This window comes from Colius striatus, chromosome 22 (genome assembly GCF_028858725.1).
Source record: "Colius striatus isolate bColStr4 chromosome 22, bColStr4.1.hap1, whole genome shotgun sequence".
Lineage (NCBI taxonomy): Eukaryota > Metazoa > Chordata > Aves > Coliiformes > Coliidae > Colius > Colius striatus.
In genome coordinates this window covers 6,451,747-6,474,518 of record NC_084780.1, presented here as the reverse complement: position 1 = coordinate 6,474,518, position 22,772 = coordinate 6,451,747, and the positions used below count along the sequence as shown (strand labels likewise).

The following is a 22,772-nucleotide window of genomic DNA, read 5'->3' as shown; positions in this document are numbered from 1 at the left end:
AAAACCAAAAGAACCGACTCTGTTATGCTAAAAGAAAACTGAAAACAGTGAAAAGTTGAGGTTATTCATAGCTTTGCACTTTACTAACAGGAAGAGATGAAACAAGACATGCAGATTTACCAAGTCTTTAAGGAAAAACCAAGAAAAGCACTGAAAGCCCTTAATGCTGCTCAGGTTTCACGTAGGGACACAGACTGGAAGGAGCCAAACCTGAAGGAGGAAGAGAAAAAGCCCAGAAGTACATACCAAAATCACAGAGTACAGCAAAAGCAAGATTTCAATGGGAAATGTGTGATTAACAGCAAGGTAAGAGGCAACAAAACCTTCCCCTCTCCACAGCTGCTGATCTAACCCAAGCTGCTCAGCTTTGGCTGGTGCAGTGCCACACGCCAATTCCTTGGTCTACTGCGCTGTCAGGGTGGAACAGGAGGCTGTCAGGGGCTTCCTCTGGCCCTCTGGAGGAAATGGGGAAAGTTCTGAGCAGATTTTATCCCTTCAGTGGGTGCCAGTTGCTGCCTGTAGATGACTGAACCCAAGAAACTATTTGGTAGCTCCAAGCGTGTGTTTTAGAACTGCCAAAGGGTGAGCTCGTGGCTGTTGCTGTCACTGAGATGTTGTTCATCAGAGAAAGGGCCCTGACAATCCAAGAGGTTTTCCATCTGAGTCTTCCTGTCAGCATCAAGGGTTAAAAGATTACAATGTACTTGCAGAGAAGCTGTTCTTTGCTTTAGAATATTGCCACAGCTCCTTGTGGTTGGTGGTTTTGGAACACTCCCTAAGTCAGACTCAAACCCATCAGTTCTGTAGCTGAACTTGGAGCTCCTGAAGCATTTGCTTTGCTGACTTTCCTTTCTGTGGCCTGCACAGTTGTGCTTTCCTGCTGTGCACACAGGAGTCACAGGCTTTAAACAAACACAATTCATCTGGAGAGCAAAACTCTCTCCCTGCTTCCTGAAGTTTTGGCTTGGGAAAAACAAAGCATTCCATAATTTAGAAGGCTAAAAGCAGTGAAGTAAACCTGCAGAGAAGTCCTGTTCTTGACAGCACAGGCATTTTGAACTGAGTTCTGCATCAGAGAGAATTTCCAAGGCAATCAGTTCATTATCCCATTTGTACAGGAAAACTGAATTAGCTCAGACAGAGCTGGGAAGCTGCTGACAATGACAAACTTGCAGCAGTCTCACTGGGTGATGATCCCAGGCATTTGTGCTCATTTCACTAAAGATATTCCTTATGTTTAAAATCAATACAGACACCTGCAGAGCTCTGAGAAGGGAAGTGCTAACTACTGCAGTGAAGCAGCATCCCATTCTCCTGATCAGACTGTACTCCATTGCCTTGGACCCCCCAAACAAAACAGCACTTGAGGTTACATACTGTGATCTGGTATCAAGCCAGTCCCTGGTCTCAGCAGCAGCAAAACTTTGTTCCCTCCAGCCTGAATGAGCTCAATGGCTCGTGTGTGAGTGATTCCTTGCGTGGGTTCTCCGTTAATTTCAACAATTTGGTCCCCAACCTGATGAGAAAACAGCAAGCAGGTGAGTTTTTGTGAATCCCTGACATGAAAGGGGGCAATAAAGGAGACAGGCAGATGCTTCAGGTTTTGCTCTTGTGCTACAATCCCCTCAGCAACTGTTCCACGGATGCTCTGGCACCACAGAGCTCTTCATGCAGGTGTGCTCAGCCAGCTCAGGTTCCTGAAACACACCTTCCATTTACTGCCAAGGTATGGGCAGATACAGCCATGGCCTTGGGTGTGTTTTCATTCTGGATCATGGGAGGGAGAGAGGGAGCTTTTTATTCCAGGTCTCTGAGGCCAATCAACGACTCACAGAGGTACTGGGCAGTTAATTATGGTTCACAGGAACCCTGCAGGCTGCTGGAGAGCAGCTGGGACAGCAGCTCCCCACAAAAGGGTCAGGAAACCTTATTTTGCAATACAAGGATCAGTCAATGGATGTCACTAGTGCCCCAAATGAGCAGTTTCAAGAGAGTGCCTGGGCTGTGCTAAATAAACTGCCTCTGCCAAAGGAGGTCACGGGCTGGTTCCTCATGGACAGGACAGGACAGGACGTGCCTCCCATCACGCTCTGCTGCCCTTCACTGGGTGAGAAATTCCTCTTTGCTGTTTTAAAGCACAGCCAGAAAATGACACCAGTTTCTAGCTGAGGAGGGAGAAACTGACTGAGGTGAAAAGTGTGACTAACCTCATGCTGGAGGATTCAGCCCCTCTGTGCCCCCAGCTGTGGGGGGACAGGGGTCCTGAGGCAGACGCATCCCCTGAGCAGTGGGCTGGGAGGTGCTGAGCTCCCAGCAGTATCTTGCCATCATGGTTCCCCCACAGACCCCTGCCTTGGCAGGGCACAGTCAGCTGGGAACCTTTAGGTTGCCCTTGCCTGGGAAGCAAAGGCCTGGAGCTCAGTTTAACTCCACTGGAGGAGCAATACAGGAGGAAATCTCGGTACTGAACGCTGCACTCACAGTCTCCCAAGCACAAGGGGGAAAAAACCTCATTACTGTAAAGAACTGGGGTAACAGAAGTTAACAACAGCCAGAATTTCACATCCCATTAAGCCCCACAAGTGTCTGTGCCAGCCCTATTCTGCAAACAACAGCACTAAGGGGGGCAGAGCCTTGGGCCAGTGGCCAAGCACCAGGACACACATGGGACAGCATCTCGGGCCCAGCCTCCTGCTCCAGCCCCTGCAGTTCAGCTCTGGGCAGCACTCACAGACTCTGACACACCCACTGTTCTTTGCTGCTGTACCCATAGAGTTTGCTTTTACTACAGTATCTGCCAGTGAATTCCTGACACAAGAATTACAATAACCTTTTAGACTTGGATCTTCAAGAACAGAACAGAACAGCACACCCACAAACACCCCTCACAAATTCAGCCACTTGCCCAACCATTCTCCTTCCTGCTCCACTGAGCAATTTCTTCTCTGGGCTCCTAAAGTATCCCAAGTGGCTGCTGCTCACAGCCTGGGACATGTATGTCACTAACTCAGGCATGGAGGGGCAGCTTGTGTTTCATGCCCAGAGCTGTGCAGAGATTTCTCCTTTAGAAGCCACCACCACAGCATTTGCTGCTGCTGCCCATTGTCAGCTGGAAGAAGAGCAGCTGTCCCAGTGGCTCTCCTGCCTGCTGGGACCACACACTCATGAAAGAACAAAGTTTGTTGCCACTAAGGGTAAATTAATGCATCAAAAGGCCAACAAATTGATGAGAGAAGACAAACTCACATGTACTCTCCCATCCTTGACAGCTGGCCCGTCTTCAGCGAGCCGAAGGATGAATAAACCCATGTTGTATTCCTTTCCTCCTCGAAGGCTGAATCCAAACCCTCGAGGGCCCCTTTCCAACTCCACTGGGAAACAGCCAGGATTCTGTGTGGGAAGGCAGAGAAGGGGAAAAAGAGAAAAAGCAAAAGCAGATGAAGGTTTGTAGGCAGAGACTGAAACATTTGTTGTGCTGGAAAAACGCTTCACACGTTTCTGTATTGTGAGAAACATGCAATCCATGGCTGAAACTGAATTCAGCACAGCCTGGGTACAACCAGGTGTCAGGGTTTCTGCCTCAGTCTAAACACACAAAACACAGATATGTATGACATTTCTGTAAGAAACTGCCCAAGGGGCTGCAGAAACTCTGCCCAAGGGGCTGCAGAAGCCCCGTCCTGAGCATTTGCTGTTTCTTTCAGGGGTATTCAAGTACACTAAACTTGAGCAAAAGCATTCTGGGAGACACCTGACAGCGTTTTCACACACATTTCTACCCAGGTCTGACTGTGGTGTCTGGACAGGCAGGTTCCTGAGTCTCTGTGGCTGTTACCTGTGTCTGGGGGTGACGGCCACCAGCAGCAGCGACGCCAGCATCGGGCTGGGCCAAGTGCTTGTGCTCAGGCCAGGAAAGCCTGTAACTGCTGGAGGCTTCTTTTCCAGCTTCACCTTCTGTAGCTCCCCTATGCAGAGGTAAAAGGACATGGATGTTAACTTTGTATTAACAATCTCTCTGGTCAGTTTCTTCATAGAGTCCCAGCATGGTGGGTGCTGGACAGGCCCTGCAGAGCTGCTCCAGCCCAACCCCTGCTAAAGCAGGTTCCCTTTGCTCAGGGAGCACAGGAACGTGTGCAGGTGGGTTTGAAACCTCCTGAGAAGGAGCCTCCACACCCTCCCTGGGCAGCCTGGGCCAGAGCTCCCTCACCTCAGCACCAAACATGTTTCTCCTTGTGTTTAAGTGAGCTGCCTGTGTTCCAGCTGATGTCCATCACCCCTCATGCTCATTGTGTCGCTTCATTCTCCTGACACCCACCCTCTAAGTGTTGATGAGGTCTCCCCTCAGCCTTCTCTTCTCCAGTCCCAAATCCCACAGCTGTTCCTCATAGGAAAGATGTTGCTCTTGCTGCTCCCAGCTGCTCTGGGCAAACCCCAAGCTCATACCTGTCTGTGCTGATCTGTGCAGATCCCAGCGGCCGGTGCTGCGGAGCCGGGCTCTGCCGCGCTGAGTTGGTTCCTGACGGAGGACCACGGTGCTCTAAGAAACCCAAACAAAAGTCAACAGTCAGAAAAAAACTCCCCAAACATAGAGACACACACCATGAGACCACAGTGACCATCAGCACTGTGGCTGCTGTGCCTAAAGATGCCACTGCCACAGCATCTCAGGTCGAGATGACCTCACCGCAGCAGTGAGATGACAAGGAGCTTCCAGAGTCCCACCACCACTCACCAGGAGCTTCCAGAGTCCTACCACCACTCACCAGGAGCCCAAGAGCAGTTCACTGGTTCCAGGGAATACATTTTTAGGATTTTTATTCTTATCTATGCTGCTTTTCCTCAGAAAAACACAATGTTAAATGCACCAGACCTGAGCACAGGACAGTTTTAGACTGTAAGACTGATGAAGGCCAGAAGGGACCAGGACTGGTCAGATCCATGCAGCTGCTTCTGATACTCAATACAGTAAGATTTTGTAAGAGAGGAAGGATAATGTCCATCTGAAAACATGGTTCTTTTGAAAGGTAAGAGGGGAATGAACATCTGCAGAGGCAGTGAGGATTCAGAGGTGGTCACCCTATTGATGGAGGGAAACTGTCAACTCAGTTAAGCCCAACAGAGCCTTTGCTGCTGGCCAGCTACAGGAAAGGTCAGGAACTGGTCCCAGCAGCACCCTGCAGGGACTGCTTCACTGACAGGTTAGCAAGGAGACTTTCCAAGTGTTTCATCTTCTCCCAAAGGCAAAGTGAGAACTAAAGTGTAAGGACATTTTAATAAAACCTTTGAAAATAGCTTCACATGACTTTCCCTTCCACACAGGAGCCAGTGACTGTGCACTCAAACCCTGTGCATTTATGGGGAAAAACCATGTTTCAGGATACAAAATGTCTCTGTTTACTTAAGAGTAAAGAACCAGTCTGTGCAAAAAAATCTGCCTCTCAGCTAGAACCCAAAATGGCAAACAGCAGCTCTGGATGAACTTATGTGCTGAACTAGAAACTAATAAACTCCATTTAAGGGTTAAAATAATCAATTCCCAAGCACCAAAACTAGAGGTGTTCCAGTCCTGTGTGAGCTGCACTGCATCCCTGCCTTCCTCAGCACAAACCCCACTGAAACACACAAAGTGCTCAAGACTCTTCAAAGGAAAGCAGACACGATGTTAGACTGAATCTCTCAGGTATGTGAGAGCTCCCAGGTCCTTCCCAGGGCTGTTTGGTGCTGTTACTATGCCATGCCTTGAAGAGGTTTATCTCTGGAGAGAAAATGTCCATTTTTACTCCTGGTTTATACTCAGGAGTTTTAATTTAGAAGCACAAGGAAGGAAAATGCCATCTGTTTGTACAAATTCTCCAGCCCTTTTTTCAGCCTGCTCTCTTGTGTTTCCAGCTCATGGATGACAAAAGCTGACAGGCTCCTGCTTTTGTAAGAAAATGGTAAAAAATGTCTTGTGGCACATGAAGTGGAATTTGTTTCTTTGTATGAAAAGCAAAGATCAACCATCTGTGAAAGCCACGAGGGAGAAGGATGGGTACAAGGTGGGATTTTCACTGCCAGTCTCAGAAGACAGCACTGGAGATGAAGCATTGGGGAACAGCAAACTCTAGCAGGGTTTATGCTTTGTGATGCTGAACAGCTGCTGGCAAAAGGGGTATTTGTCTCTTTGGCATCCTGCACCTTCCTGGGTGTTAATCACTGGCTGCTGAGCCACCACCATGGGGCTCAGCTCTCTCCCTGCAACCCAGGAGGGAAAACTGGGGTGGGCAGCAAACTACATGTGAGCAGCAAAGTGCCCTCACGGGCAAGAAGGCCAGTGGCATCAAGAAGAGTGTGGGCAGTAGGTTTAGGGAGGTTCTCCTCTAGGGAGAGAGGGTTTTCTCTCTGAGCACCATCCTCTGTGGGCTGTAGCTCCCCAAGGAGAGGTCAGCTCTCTGGCTGAGGGGCACAAGGTGTGGACAGGACACGTTTCCATGTGAGCAGCTCTCTCTCATGTGAGAAACCATGAGAATTTCTCCTGCCCTACATTGTGTTGTTAGTACTTGTATTTTATTTCTCAGTGTAACCATCTGTCTGTCTGTCACACCTGCCTTCAGCTCTTCCAGAGCAGACAGACGAGCTTCACTTTCTTTCTTTCATCTCCAAACCTCTTAAAATACCCCACTTGTGTGAATTAACTTCAGAGTTACCTGAATTCACCTCAGACTTTGGCAGTGTGGTAGGACCCTCCTTACCTTCCTCAGCCACAACAGTCAGAGTGACCACATTGCCAGCATCCTTGATGAGCTGCACGATGCTGTCATGGGAGAGCTCCACGATGGACTGGCCGTTCACGGCCGAGATGCGGTCTCCCACTTTCAGCTTCCCACACTGGTCAGCTGGGCTCCCGTCTATAACTCGCCCAATCTTGTGAGGAATCACTAGGAAATCAAGAACAAGCACAGAAACATGATTAACATTCATGATGGGTAAGCATCACACAGAGCCAGACATGTCAGAGTCATCACAGAGGCTGCTGCTATGAGAGAAACTTGCAAGTGATGCAGAACCCTTCACTCAGAGTGAGTGGAAGCCCCAGCCCCTGACAGCATGGCCATGGTGCACACAAGGTGTTGTGCCTGAAGGACAACAGGGGAAGGAAATCACAGAATCATGGAATGGTAGGGTTGGAAATGGGTCACATCTGCAAAGGGCTGAGTGAGATCATGTGTCCCAGAAGTGCTCTGAAGCTGTTTGTTTTGCCACTCATAATGTATTGTTTTCTACTTCACTGTGTGGACTCAGAGTTATGAACATCCAGTGTAATGCAGCCATTAGAAATCCTGATGCACAGGTTAAGTCTCCCTCCCTGTAGCCAAAAATTAAGCCTTAAATACACTCTGTGAGGAAATCCAACTTCTCCTGACAGAGACTGACTTGGGGACCCAGTGAGCATCTCAGCAGCAACCCTCAGCACACCCAGGCAGGACAGCAAGGTGTGCTACATCAGCTCTGCACAGACCCATTCCCTGCTCCTGCTCTCTGACATCAACTTGCACCTGTAAGAATCACCTTCAGTTCTCCTGGCTTGGTCTCCTCAGCTCACCCCAAGGTGACACTGTTTGAGTTGCTGGTCAGCACAGCCCAGCCGAGAGCTGTGCTGGTGCTCAGGGACACATCCTGCTTTCTGGTTTGCTGAGCCCCCTCTCAGCACTGCAGATGGCACTCTGCAGTCAGCAGGATGCCATTGCCATGGGAGAAGCCTGCCAAAACCTGGGGCAAAAGAGCAGCTCGCCGAGCTGCCTGTGTGCTGACGCGGCCCCGCCAGAGCAGATTCGCATGACATCAAAGCACATCAGTCAACGTGCTTTCCCAGGCGGCTAAAACAGCCTCTCATTCATCTGGATGCCTCAAAGCACTGCAAAGTTGGCTCCTGTCCTTCCCAAATCCCTCATCAGGTCTCTTCTCTGCAGGAACTGCTGCACTGCTCCTTTGTAACTCATTTCCAAACACCTCTCCAGGCTGACCTCGACACGTTTTATAATCGCTCTTCCTGGTGCTTCATGTAAAAACCTGTCTGCACCTCCAAGGCCTGAACTAGCTCGATGGATACCTGCTTTCTGCAGTTGCTGCTGTCCCAAACACCCTTTTCTCTGAGGGACCAGACATGTCAGGAGCATCATGCACCTGTCAGGATTAGCAGCTGTCTCTTCAGAACCATGACAGCACATCTGAAGCACTGTCACAGCATTAGCAGCCACTCAAGATTCAGAAGTCATCAAGCATTGTTTTAATGAGCTCACATGCAGAAGTTCCTGCAAAGGAACAGACACTGATGCCTCCTAGCATTTACCATGAGTTTAAATTTTAATTACACTTCCCTTAATAGGCTGGTTTTTTAAGTATTACATAAACCTAAGAGCCAACTGTGCCGAGGGAAGCAGGGCAGGGCTGCACGCAGCTGCTGATGCCTTGTTTGGAAATGCTCTGGCTTTGGAAGAGTTTTCTGGCACTCCAAAGTTCTGCACAGTGCAGCCTGTGCATGCATCAGTACCTCTTTTTTCCCCCCTGTGTTAGAAACAGCCCAGACTACATTAGGGCTTATGTTTCACAGAACCCCAGCATGGTGGGGGCTGGAAGGGTCCTGTAGAGCTGCTCCAGCCCCAGCCCCCTGCTAGAGCAGCTTCCCCTGGCTCAGGGGGCACAGGAACGTGTCCAGGTGGGGTTGGAAACCTCCTGAGAAGGAGCCTCCACACCCTCCCTGGGCAGCCTGGGCCAGGGCTCCCTCACCTCAGCACCAAAGCACTTTCTCCTCCTGTGCCAGTGGAACTTTCTATGTTCCAGCTGATGTCCATCATCCCTTGTCCTGTCACTGACCACCACAGAACAAAGCCTGGCCCCATCATCTTGGTATTGATCAGCACTGATAAGGGCCCCCCTCAGGCTTCTCTTCTCCAGGCTGAACAGCCCCAGGTCCCACAGCCTTTCCTCCTCACACACACATTCCATCCCCTCAGCATCTTTGGTTCCAGCACTGTAACTCCTACTTTCAGTTAACATCAAATACAAAGGGATTTGCAGTAGATCCTCACACAAAAACATTACCTGTAGCACATTCAGAACAATGTATTACAGACTAATTCAGTTTACAGTATTTTTTCCTTAATATCCAACTGAGCAGACAAGACACCAGCAACCCACAACCACCCTGAGCTGGGAGGGGGACAGCTGGTCCTGCTGCTGTCACAGGAACCCCACAGCAGCATTGTGGGTGGATCCCTGCTTTGAGAAGGGATCAGTTGAGCCAAGACCACATCACACTCTAAATACATATGAATTCAGCATGTTATTTAGAAACAGGTTTCTCTTCTGTGCTCCTGCTGGTTTTTTATTGTGCAGTAAAATGAAGTGGAAAAACACAAGAAAGTGCCTGAGGCTCAATAAAAGAGACACACACCTTCAAGTCATCATTATGTCTGTTTGGAACCAGCTGAGGAAGTTTCAGAAGGGTGATTTACACCAAGCTCCTTTAGTTCCTGAGTAAGGAATTCAGGAGTTATCTGTACCTTACTGTCAGTGAATTGAGGTCATTTGTGGGTGACTACATCAAGCTGCCTGGTATTTTGAGGGCTAAGGCAGATAAACTTGGTGGCCACAGGGGATGAATCTCAGGGAGATGATCCTACTCATGCAAAAACCACAGCAAAGCCTGTACCTGGCAGAGCTCAGCAGCAGCAGCCAGCAGCACTTCACCCCACTGAGCAGCCCTGCTCCTGGGCAGAGCGTCACGGATCCTTTTCCATTAACTGAGCTGGACTCCAGGGCTTCCTGCAAGCAGCTTCTCTCATTCCCTTCTGCTCTCAACAGTTCTTTCGGGTTTTGCTTTTAACCATAGCTATTTTTCAGTTTATCTTTACAACTGTGCCTGAAGCCTGCCCATGTATCAGACACAGCATCCCAGAGCACGCTACTTTCTCATTTGGATGATCTTTCCAGACCAATACCTCATCTGTCTGACAGTTCCCATTTCATTGCTATCTTCCAAGCACTGCAGTCTCAGATCCCCAACATCAAAACTCTTACCTCATTAGGTAATGTAAAGCCAAGGTTGAAACTACACTTCCATTAAAATGCCTGTGGATTAATGCACTCTGAGAATCTACCACAGCCTGACAACTACCCACATCCTGGAGACTGCCCTGGGAGAAGCTCAGGCTTGTTGTGTGTGATGCTTTTCCCCTGCTCCCCACTTATGTCCCAGTTGAGTGAAAAAGAACATAACCATGAAAGCAAGACAGAACAGGCCTCAGCTGGTCGGGCTGTAAATAGTGTGAGTGGAAGGTGACTGTGTCTACACAGACAGAGGTAACAGCAACACACCGAAGAGAGAAACCCCTGAGGGAAGCACAGCCCTGCTGGGGCCAGCAGCAGCTTTGGGCCCAGCACCATGCAGTGACAGAGCTGCCAGAACACGGCACTTACCACCAGGAGGAGGTTTGTTCTTTGAGGTGAGGATGACGAAGCCGAAGCCTTCGTTGTCCTTCCTCTGCAGACGCACATCGTAGCCCTCAGGGGGCTGCTGGTTTGCAAACTCCACCCGACTGAGGCGGGGAGAGCTGTTCTGTGACAAGCCAGGCTGTGACTCCTCCTCCTCCACTTGCTTTTCCCCTTGCAAGTAACAAACAACAAGTGAGGAAGCAATACTGCTGTTCCACCAAGCACCTACAGCAGAACTGTGCACCTCAGTGTCAGTGCCAGCACAAGGAAACGCTGTCTGCCTGGGAAAGCCAGGCCTCAGCTTATTCACAATACCATTTGGATCAAACAGAAATCAGATCCAGGATAAAGCATTCAGAGGTCCTGAGTCCTTCACAGGTGAGTGTGGTCCTGCTGCACACACCCAAACAGACTTGGCAGCGTGTACACACTTTGTCAGAGTGTTCTGGTGCCTTGTTATAGCAAAAAACATACCATGGCCTTTCTGCATGCTGCAACTGTAAGATCTGTGGCACAGACCCAGCTACAAACTCCACCTACTGCTGTCTTAAGTGAGGAGCAACTTGGAACAGTGCAAATGGTTTTTAAAAGGCAGTCTGAAGGCTGAAGCCAGGCTTTCCTTTAGGAAAGCTACAAACTCAGAAGGCATCTTGTAGAGAACTGATCTTAAAAACTCCTTTTCTTAGCAAACACTCAGAATTAATGGTGGAATAAAGCAATGCAAAAGCAATACTGGTTGCTCAGGGGTACAAGGGACTGTGATCAGTTCTCCTGAAGGCCACTCCAGCTCTGTCATTCATGCAATCAGCAGTATCTAGTTAAAAACAACCATCTGGACACCAATCTAAAGCTGCAGAATCACAAGATGTTGCCCTGAATCATCTCTGGTTTGAATGCACTTACATTCTTGCTACACAGAGACGCCAAAAGACTTGAGAACATGTCACATTGTGCACCAAATCATGTTACTCCTGGATTTACACAGCATTAGTGGCTTTGCAGGTTTGCAGGAAGTACCACTGGCCTCAATTTTCAGAGCCTCACCTGTGTGTGCAGTGCAAACTGCAAGCACCAAAGCTTATTAAATGCCACTTACTCAGAATTACAGCTGACCCTCCTGAATCTCAGGCTGCTCAGTCCCAGGGCAATTAATGATAGCTTCAGTCAAATTGATTACAGAAATGCAAGTGTCCCTTCACCCAGCTCTGTGCCCTGCAGGACCCTCTGTGGACACACACACACACACATACCACCAAAGAAGATCTTCCTCCGGACTGTGAGCAGCACCTGACCGTTCCGTGCAGCGCTGGTCATCAAGTCCAGAACTTGTTTGTGTGACTTCCCTTTAACAGGGATCCCATCGATACACATCAGCTCATCTGCAGCACGAAGCCTCCCGTCTTTTTCTGCTGCTCCCAAAGGGATGATGGCTCCAATGTAGATCTGTCAGCAGAGCAGGGTCATAACAGAGCAGAGAACATACCACATCAAACACACAGTGCTTGGAATCCAGGTGTAGCCAGACAGACAAAGGCTTTTGGGAAGATATATTTCAAAACTGATTGTCCAGTTCTAGCAGAAACACAGCCAGTGAGTGCACTCTGCACAAACAGCACCAGCATCCATTTGCAGAAGGAAGCCAGTCTGAATAGATTCTGCTTCAAGGCTTTCATGAAAATCCTTTAGTACCATATTTAGTACATTCTGAGATGAAAGGGCAAAAACCAAGGCAAATGAAAGCCTGGAAGAGTGCACTGGAAAGGCTGTACTCGACTCCTTGAGATGAATCCACCAGAAACCACACTGGCTGACAGAACAAACTGCATTTCTGAACACTTGGTGGGAGAGGTGGGGGAAATGTTGCCTTGTTTCACTGGGCTGTATTGGAAAGAATGGCCTGATGGAGCTTCCTGCAGTCTTTCCTTCCACTCATCTGCTCTCTGGGATGTGCACAGCACGCTGAGCATTACCAGGGTGCATTGTGTGCCAAGATCACCATGGGGATCAGATGGAAAGAGGCAGAGGCTGAGCACTGGCACTGCCCTTTGGAGTGCTCCCAAGACACAGCAACAATTACAGAAACACCATCAGTGTTATCAGCCTGACAGAGAAAATTGCTGCCAAAGACAGACACTAGATAGCAGAAAGGGCATGGGAGCCTTGCAGACTGAAGTCAGGCAGAGAGAGGAAAAACCAGAAGGGTAATCTGAATCAATCCTTCATCCTTAAAAGGCAGTTACTGAACTGATCAATTTTGCCATCACTGAAGTGTTCAGAACGAGAGGGAAATGAGGATGACAAGGGCAGGAGTCATTCTAACAGTAACAGTGTAAGGTAACACGTGGGCAACAGTCGATGGTGTCACTTACAGGCTGATCTGGTCCATCCCCTCCAAGCACCCGGAAACCAAAGCCTGACTCTTGTTTTCGCAGGAAAACATCCAAATCTCTTGTGTTTGGAGCTAAAACAAAACAACATTTCAAAACATGGAAGGAGCCATCTTTGGTTATTGAAAGATTATGTTTTTGTGGTGCATTCTGACTCTTGTCATCGAGAGAACGCAGCAACCAGAAACACTTTAAATAATTCAGTCAAATCTTCAGCAACATTCTGGTGCCAAAATGTAACACTGAATTTCCAAGAAAAGGCTGAAAAAGGAAAGGACAGATTGATGAATGCCAAAGGAGAAACCACAGCTGTAGTCACATGGTGTGCCAGGATAAAATCTGGTCCATAATACAACTCAGAGCTACCTTCTGTGAACTCCAAAACAGTCAGGTCTGCTTTGGATTACTTCAGTACTAAATCACCCTTGAGACCACTTCTATGATTCACTGTCTCACTGTCTATATTGTTGAAGCATGTTGTTTCTTCCTTTTTAAAAAGGAGTTACTCTGTTCTCTAATTTGTGGATGGATTGGGCATTTCTTGAAATGCACAGGAGGTTCAACTCGGGATCAAAGCCACTGTGGTTTTACCACATGTATGACAAAAAAGAAGCTCCTTGGTCACTGGGTATTTCCCAGTTGAAGTTGATATACTCACGTTTGTCCTCATATATAGTCTTGGACTTCAGGTAGACTTCTGAAGGGTCTAGTTTAGGAGAGCCTGGTCGTACAGCAGCGGGTGGAAACGGCATCGGCTGTGGGATGGGATCACCGACAGCCTCCAAACTGCCTGAACTGTCCTGCTTGTCCTTCTGAAACAGACCCCACCCCACAAAACCCATATTAAAGCAAAAGCATCACTGAATTCCTGCACATGTTCACATAGTGACAGTAAACATCATGCAGAGCAAAACAAGGGAATGGGGAATAATATTCCAACTCAAGGTAGGCTGACAGCACTACCAAGTCCTCCTCACAGGCCACAGATTTCTGCTCAAGACTGGGCTTAGAAAGGGGGTTTGAAGTGACTGGTGCTGAGAGATGAGTAAAGCCAGGCAGCTCCCAGTGGTTACCGACAGCCAGGAGGAAGCAGGGCATACAGGACTGGTCATCTTCAGAGAAGAGACCTTGTGCTGGCCAGGCTCTGGATGTGGCATGAGCTGCTCTGCAGGAACTGCCTCCTGCCCACAGCCAAACCACATCCAGACAGGAGCACTTGAGGGGCCCCAACATCAGGCTGTTTGCTGCAGGGAACCCAACAGCATTCCAAATGCTGAACAGGAGCAATACACTTGGGGAGGGTGAGGCATTAGCAAGCCAGGGTTCACATTCTTCTTTTATGATCAGATAGCTGCAATGCTCCTATTAGAATGTCATGCAGAAAGGACACCAAGTACCCTTATGGTCTCCCACCCTAATTCCCAATTGAATGTGCTCTAAAGTAACTAAATACTTTTTCTGGGCTGCAACCCAAGCTGGAAAAGTGGAACATGGCAGCATGCATGCTCCTGTGCATGTTAAAGCACAGACAGAATAGACTTAGAGATGCCCTTTTACACAGGGTGGAAGAAATCCCTCCAAGCAATTTAGCAGTTTGACACTTCTTGCATGTTTAGAAACACAAGAATTTGCCCTTTTTAACTGAATTATTTTGCCATGCTGCTTAATGCCACTGAACATCGAGAGCTCCATGGGAAGCTGCTGCTGCACGTGTACTGAAACACCACTCCCCGAGTCCATAGTATTTATAGCAGGCCTGCACTGAGCTCTGCCACAGGAGCCAGGCTGACAAGGCTCGTGGTCTCACACTGCAGAGATTTATGCACCAATTTATTTAGTGTGGGCAGCTCTGTGACTGCAAGGAACTGAATCTTATTGAGTCTGCTCCACACACACTGAACTGGTGTGCTCACACCATCTCCCACTGCTGGCATCCAACTTCAGTACTCAACCAGCAGGACAAGAGATAGAAAAAGAAGTTACATCTGTATCCTGGTGATGGGGGTTTCCTAAAATGAAGCAACTTGTTCTGTACAACAAACATTTTTAAATGCCTGTTCACCAAGCAGCCTAATTCACAGAAGTGCTCATGATAAAAACACACATTACTATCAGTACCATCAAATCAGAGGGGATTTTATGAAGTCCAAGGATTCTTTACTGAGCTTAATAGATATTAAAGATCCTCAGCAAATTGGGCTTCCAAGAATACTGAGTATCAAACCAGAAATGTACTGCTACATAGAGAATTCCTGAAAATAATGAACTGCTACACAGAGGCTTCCCAAAAACACAGCTTGCAAGTCAAGAGGCATTGTAAGGAGGGAGTATTAACGAGTCCATTAATTCTCTGCAGGGATTCAGAAATACTGCAGTATCATAAACTTCCTTTAGAAACCCCATTTCACTTTAGCACTGGTAATAAGCAATGGAGGAGAAAAAAAGACACTGTCTTGTGTTTCTGTTTTAATGGGTATTCTGACAGCAGTTGCTTAAGACAATGACTTTGTGCCAGCTAAGTAGATGTGGTTTTGCTAAATCATCTTGCAGATTATCACAGGGACTAAAACCCACAGGAGATGAGACCACAGAAGCAGGCAGAAGTGTGTGCACAGAGAGGAAAAACAGAGTGTGAATGAAAAGGAAATAACAGCAGAATTGAAGTGGCAGTGTCACACTTCAAATCATGATCAATCCACAATACGACACCCACCATCATACAAGACCTTTGCTGTGTTCCTGATTCTTCAGGAGTGAGGAGACATCCATCACCTCCATTAAACTACTCAAAATCCTCTGAGGAATCTTCTGTGCTAATCAGACCAGAGTGTGTTTTGCAACCAAAATCCCCCAAATATCCTCTATCAGAAGCAAATGTAAATGCATCACTCATACTCACCCCTTTAGAGGTTTTAGTAGGTGAGGATGGACCTGCAGAAAATACAGCACAGAAGGCAATTTCAATACTAGGTCACCAAAAGTTTTAACAGCATTAAGGCAACATAATCGGCTCCTCCTTGGTTGAAAATAGTAACTGCTTATTCACTCCTCTTTTAAATAGCAAAGCTATGTTTGGTTGACCAAAACCATCCCTTGAGAGTAGGCTCAAATTAGAATTGCCAGCTGTACAACAACAAAACCCATCTATTTCTCTTTTTGCTAGATACTGGTCAACCAAACCATACATCAGTTCTCTGGATATGAAGATTTTGTGACTTTGTCTAGAGGAATATTCAACACACTCATCAACCACCTGGATGAGGGGACAGAGTGACCCTCAGCAAGCTCACTAGGGATACTGAACTGGGAGAGGTGGCTGATTCAATAGAGACTGTGCTGCCAATCAGTGAGATCTGGACAGGCTGAGAGTTGGGCAGAGAGGAACCTCATGAGGTTCACCAAGGGCAAAGGCAGAGTCCTGTAGCTTGGGAGGAACAACCCCAGCAGCAGGACAGGCTGGGGGTGACCTGCTGGAGAGCAGCTCCAGGAGAGGGACCTGGGAGTGCTGCTGGGCAGCAAAGAACCATGAGCAGCAACGTGCCCTCACGGGCAAGAAGCCAATGGCAGCCTGGGAGGCACTGTCCCTTCTGGCAAGTGCACACCATCTACTAGACAGCTTTGGGGGAAAAGACTCATTCTGGTCTGTGACTGTACAAATAGGTACAAATATGCAACTGTGAAAATGAGACCTTTTATGGTATTTCCAGTGCTGAGCTTCACCTCACTGCTGCTGTTTCTTCCTGTCCCCTGTAATCACTGTCCATTACAGCTACACTTACTGGAACACATTTGGAGTGCCTCAGAAAACTCTTCTCTCTCAAACACTTTGTATTATGCTAGAAACTGCATTTTTGCTTGAGCATTCCCCAGACACTTGGAAGAGACAGTGCATAAATATATCATAAAAGACTTTAAAAAAACAACCCAACAAAAACTGTAGCAACATACTCCCACCCCAAACACCCAGGGGTATAAATTAAACTGAGGCTGTAATAGCTCAGAGACATCATTAGCTGCTCCTCAGCTGTGAAGACTGGACACTGTATCACACTAAAAATGGGACTTTTTGAAGGCATGGAACAATATGTAACAACTGTAATTACAGATGTACCTCCTCTTAAGATAAGCAGTGGCACTTCTGCTCCTACTGGAAACTGCTTCAGCACCTCCACCACCTGCAGATGTGTCAAGCTCTGTACGTTCTGATGGCAGATCTCCTTGATCACGTCCCCTTTCTGAAGGCCCTGGCACCACTGGCTGTCCAAAATCATTTTCACCTTCTGTCCTGTAGGACTGTCTGCAATGGCAAACCCAAAGCCTTTGGGACCTTTGACTAGAGGAATGGTGACCAGCTCTGGCTGAGAGCCTCCTGAAGATGCCAGAGAGATCCTCTGCTCTGTTGTATCCATGGAAGGACCATTCAGGCGACCGTTGACCAACATAGGGCCCATTTTCCCATTCTGTTCCAACACCACTGTTCCTGCTATTAACTCTTGGCTGCTCATGCAAACATCTCCTTTGGTCATGGGTGGTCCGTTGATAATAGGTGTAGCTGTCACTATATCTACCACGGGCTCTTCGTTGTCATCAGGAAGAGGGTAACCCCGACACAAAGTCATGTTCACATACTGATTGACAGGGACTAGCTGAAACATCTGGACAACATCTGCATGGGTATGGCCAAGGACACAACTTCCATTTATGTCCACAATCACATCACCTGTTACAAAAGAACATTTGATGGTGTCAAAAAGCAGAAATGAACCCTCCCCCACACCTGTCCTGAGGCTCAGAACAAAAGCCTAACCAGAAGAAAACTAGTAACAAGTGGTGGCTGGGCTGTTATCTCTTGGCTCTCTGTTGCCAAAAAGCCATAAAGTATTTCCTCTTTGCATTTATTCTATCTCAGAACACAGTGTGCTAAATATATAAAGTTTAATCTGCAGCAGATTTAAAAACTGATACTGTAGAGCCCCAGGAGATGAAGCAGAGCACGCACACTGCTGCAGGCAGATGTCTTCTCCTTTAATTCACATTGTACAGCAGCCTCAACTCAATCCAGAATAAATCGGATTTTTGAGGGGGAGGTTCCTTGCTTATTTTAGGACTGGCTGAACTTAAGCTAGGATTGCACCCACACACATTTCATACTCTTACACTGTTGCCACACATGGCTAAGCATGTCTTTTCAAAATGAAGGGGAAGTAGGTTTCAGATCATGAAACACTGCTTCATAATTTGCATCATCTCCATCATGGAACTTTGTATGTGCAAGACAATATTCCCAGCAAGGAAAGTGTCTTATTGCTTAAATGCCTGGGCATCAGTAAAACAGTAACTACAATAGGAAGAGATAACTTTGCATTCAAACATGTGTGTGCACCACAGCACAGGGCTGCAGGATCATTTTTAGAGGAGAAAAATGAGTTGAATACAAAAAAGTTCAAGCAACACGTCAGCAACAAAGTAGGAAATTGTTTCATTTCCTAAGTAAAGAGTATTAAATCACTGGAAGCATGAACTCCTCTTGCTCTTCTTCTCTGAAGAGAGTTTATTATCTCTAAAGAAGCATTTTGTCTTGTGCAGTATGTAAGGTGTACGTTGCAACTTAATATATAATTAACAGTGAAAAAGCATGCAGCTCCTCATGGACTGCAGGTGCTCTCATCATTTCTTTCCTCACTTGCCCAGCTCACACAGCTTTGCTTGCTCACTCCCACCACAGGTGTTTTGCAGTTTTACTGTTTGGTGGTGCTTTTGGCAGCAAGAGGGCAAAAGGCAGGCCAGGATTCAAACACACCCTTTTTACTTATAGAGAGGGAGCAAAAAACCCATTCTATGAACAGCCACAAATCCAAAAGTTCTGGTTGAAGCAGAACTACTGAAATCTTCAGTGTCCTTAAATTAGATTTGTACCCAGAATATTGTTTCTTTTCCCTTTGAGCCACTGCCCCACACAGATCTTTCCCAATGCTGAAAGCTATTCCATTAAGTGAGGTGTTCAGATCCAGTGGATGGAGTGACCCACCAGTCTCCTGTGCCTCAGGAGCTGCACTCCCTAAAAGCACCACAGAAAACAGAAGTTTAGAGAAATAACACTCCACCTGGTGCAATTCTCCCATCTTGTGCAGCAGGGCCATCTTTTAACACATTCTTCACCTGGAGAAACTCATCTGGTCTATCTCCTCCGATGATTGTAAAGCCAAATCCCATGGTGCTTTTTTTCAGGGATGTCCGGAGCAGAGCTCCCGTGAGCTGGGATGGATCTCTGGTGAAGACAGACTTCTCTGGTCCTACTGAATGATGGAACAAAGACACATGAAAACTGTGCTTTAGTTTTGGTAGGTTTGAGGGGTTTTGTTTATTTTTCAAGGTGTCATAAGGGTTAATGACTTGTTTGGTTGACAGTGGTTAACCTCTACAGCACTTCTGGAGTAAAGCAAACAGGACACTTAGAGCCATTTGACAGCCAAGTGAACAGGGAAGTGAAGAGTTTTTTCAAGACAGCAGCACAGATCACAAGAGAGCTGCAACTAAAAGCTCTCACCTGTAATTCCCAGGTTTGAACTGTAAGTTTAAGGGTTAAAGTAGATCAAAAGCATAAAAATTCAAGGTGTGGTGTTACCTACATTTTCTAGCTGGCACTTCTAACTCTCTGTATGTTCAAAAGCTCCTTGTGACAACCAGCTTCAGAATGACCAAAATGATTTTAAAGGAGTCTTAGGATCTCAGTCTGAGTTTAACATTAACAAATAAACCCAAAACCCTTACACATTTGGTAGGGCAACACCACAATGGCCAGGAAAAAGTCAAGACCTTAGTGAATTCCAAAACTGCTTATTTATGACACATACTTGCAGACAGACATTAGTGACAAGGAATACAATATTCACTGATACCTGATTTTGAAGGGCAAACATCAGTCTGTCCTAGCTGCTTTTTCCTTTTGGCTTCCAATACTGGGTTTTCAAACTGAGTTTTCTGGTTAATATGACTGTAGACATACAAAAGGTAGATCAGGATTTCAGCAGAAAGCATTTTGCCTGTTTCACAGAACAGATAACCACAAAAGAGACACCTACAAATAGTGTTTTTGCATCCTCTGAGATGAATGCTCTGGAGGAATGACTGACAAACTGCCACCATCGACACAGAAAGGTGTTGCTTTTCTCAACAACTTGGTTTGCTTTAAGGGCTAATACAACTTGACTCCTGGAATTATTAGGCAGAGTATCCCTTTGTGTTACTGCAAATTTTCAACAGGTTTTGACAGATTAGAACTGAGAAAAGCTCCTTTTTCTCTTGACATTAAGTGTTGCTTCAATCTACCTATTTCCATCTACCTTTTAACTGGTAGATGCCAGAGCAGTAGAGCAGAGTGGAAAATATCCAAGGAGTCTGAGCAGATCTCAATACCTATGTTGGCTTGGCAAAGTCAGAAAGTGTTAGCTTGTTCTCTGAAGCTCACATTTTCAACTCTACTAATTTTCTCTCTGTGCTTAAAGAGATTTCATTTACTCTGACCTGAGGGAGATCTGGAAGAGCTCTTGCAGCAATTTAGTGGTTATTTACTTGGCTCTTCAGAGACAGCAATGAGACATAAGTTACTCTTGCTCTTTTACAGTTACTAGGTGCCACTCTTAAATCAAGTGACCCTTTCTTTGGTAAAGGCTAAGCAAAATGACATCAGTTCATTCCCATTAGTAAATTACTTTCACTGCTACTTGCTTTCTTACCCCAAAAGAAATACACTTCAGTCCATCAGTAAGGCCACACCATGATTTTCCCACATGCCAGTGCTTCAGAAGTGTGCACCATGTGTCTGTTGCCTCTAGAACTGTCTCTGATGGGTATGTTTAATACTTACATTGCATTAGAACCTACACATGTTGCTTCATTGTATTCTGCTCAATTTATCACTGTCAAAGTATCAATTAACACTTACTCAACATAATATGTTCCATATTGAGGGTCTTCTATTTTTTCCCACCCATAAGGAAGTTCTGCAAGCAAAAAGAACAAAATTCTCCATTACAGTGGGAAACTATGGGAAAATATCAGAGTTCTTGTGAAGGAATGAGAGGACAGATTACATACTCATGAAAAATACAAAGAAAATACAGGTCCTTTTTTCCCTTCCCTTCATTTGTCTGAGTCTGATCCCTCTGATGAAGGGATACCAGCCTGTTCCAGGGAATCTGAAGCCCTGTAACTCTCTCTCTTTGCTCTACTAGATGAGGAGACTTGTTTTCAACAAAATCACACCACCTTAAACATGTAAGAGACTTAAAAGAAATACAAACTAATTTATTTAGAGAGGAAGCACCTATACATGGGGAAAAAAACTTGTTTTAAATGAATCTAATTATGAACATGACTTTACAGCCATTGACTTCTTAAACCATACAGTATGAATATGGTTGCACTGCTTCTGCCCCCAGTACACCACAAAAGAGAGCTCTAAATGTCTCACAGTATCACATCTCAAGCTTGCAAAGCCACACATCTCCATTCCTCTGTACTTTCTGTTTCAGACCACCTGGCAGAAGTAATGCAACTTGTATTTAATCTCTCAACAACATCAGGGTACTTCACTATATTCATATAGTGAAGTATATATTCATATGTCAGTCCTCAGTCAACCCAAGAACCCTTCAGTCAGAACTGTAACAGCCATCTGTGATGCATAAGAAGAAAGCTCCCCTGTGGTAGGCTGTTTCACTCTGATGTTTCTAATCTAGTGGAATACCCCAAAACTATCCAGGATGTGTTTACATCTGGTCATATCCAATTCAGCACAGACTGTCTGGGCCGACAAGTTGACAAAATGCAGCTCTGTGCTGCTGCAGCCTGACTGCTCTTGCAGCCACAGCAAGCTAGCTGATAGTGCCTTGGGCTTGGATTGCCTTGGACATTATAAAAATACCTGTTTGATAGAAGTACTGAAAGTTACATGTGAAAAGTTCCTTTTTATTACGAATTCAGAATCAGGTTAAGATGGTGCCAGCAGCAGATCATTACTTCACTCATTACTGAGTCAAGGTGATAAGTGGTTAACACAGAGGTCCAATTAGTCTGGCTTTACTGTTCTAGTTATCCTGACCATGGAAATTTAAATATTAGAAGAATGGATACAGGCAGGTAGCTGGATATTTTAAGGATGAAATTACCATATAAATCTTATTCAAGGCTGCCCTAAGTTTGACAGTAACAGGAATTCTCCTAGCATATGACAGCATGTTACCAATTATTAATACCAGCATCACTCCACGGGGTTTGACAAAAGACCCAGTGGGTCTATTAATTTAAATGTTGTTCACTTGGATATCCTGCATCTCTCTGTTTAAAGGGCTCTTTTTATCCTGTGGTGAGCTGCACATATGTTTAATAAGCAGCAGTGTGTGTCCATTGCTCCAGCTGGCTTCATTATGAATACATGGTGGTTAGGCTGTGCAATTTAGGAAGATAACAGGTTATTCTGAGTCTGCTTCAGCTTTTGTAACACATCAGGCATTTGTCAAAGACACAGCTATTTTGTCCTCTTTTCTAGCTGACTGAATTGCATGACAGGGTGGGAAATGGTTGCAGGAATTGCCTGTAGGCCAATCATGAAGCTCATCTGTAAGTCCTGAAGCAACAGTATGAAGAGCTGAAAGGAGTCAGATTGTCCCCTCTACTTATGCATTCAAATATTACATAATATCACACATAATAAGTATCATTACCAACAGGTATGATGTGGCATCTTCTTTATTATTTCTATATTCTTACACTATGGACCTTTTCCTCCTGCCATATTCCACTTGCACAGCAACTTCCAGTGAGATCATCACTAATGTATGCTGCTTCCTCCTCAGCAATGACAGTCAGTGGAACAAAAGATCTCATTCCCTTCTCAGGAATGCACATAAA

The 22,772-nt window shown here is 46.2% G+C and overlaps 1 protein-coding gene across 4 annotated transcripts in view; it reads right to left on the bottom strand.

Annotated features, from left to right (window-relative positions):
* MAGI3 (membrane associated guanylate kinase, WW and PDZ domain containing 3) overlaps positions 1-22,772 on the bottom strand; it is a 70,466-nt gene that overhangs the window by 3,650 nt on the left and 44,044 nt on the right. Inside the window, exons 7-21 of one of the 4 annotated variants that reach the window (XM_062013772.1) lie at positions 20,806-20,863; positions 19,760-19,854; positions 18,965-19,156; positions 16,972-17,580; positions 15,760-15,791; positions 13,519-13,672; positions 12,843-12,934; positions 11,724-11,916; positions 10,459-10,644; positions 6,732-6,917; positions 4,444-4,537; positions 3,836-3,965; positions 3,247-3,390; positions 1,378-1,516; positions 121-210 (exon numbers count right to left, since the gene is read on the bottom strand). In XM_062013772.1, coding sequence (XP_061869756.1) covers positions 161-210; positions 1,378-1,516; positions 3,247-3,390; positions 3,836-3,965; positions 4,444-4,537; positions 6,732-6,917; positions 10,459-10,644; positions 11,724-11,916; positions 12,843-12,934; positions 13,519-13,672; positions 15,760-15,791; positions 16,972-17,580; positions 18,965-19,156; positions 19,760-19,854; positions 20,806-20,863 — 2,354 coding nt within the window. In that variant the 3' untranslated portion in view covers positions 121-160. The remainder of the gene's footprint in view (positions 1-120; positions 211-1,377; positions 1,517-3,246; positions 3,391-3,835; positions 3,966-4,443; positions 4,538-6,731; positions 6,918-10,458; positions 10,645-11,723; positions 11,917-12,842; positions 12,935-13,518; positions 13,673-15,759; positions 15,792-16,971; positions 17,581-18,964; positions 19,157-19,759; positions 19,855-20,805; positions 20,864-22,772) is intronic. The other 3 variants (XM_062013773.1, XM_062013770.1, XM_062013771.1) reach the window with 3 other exon arrangements.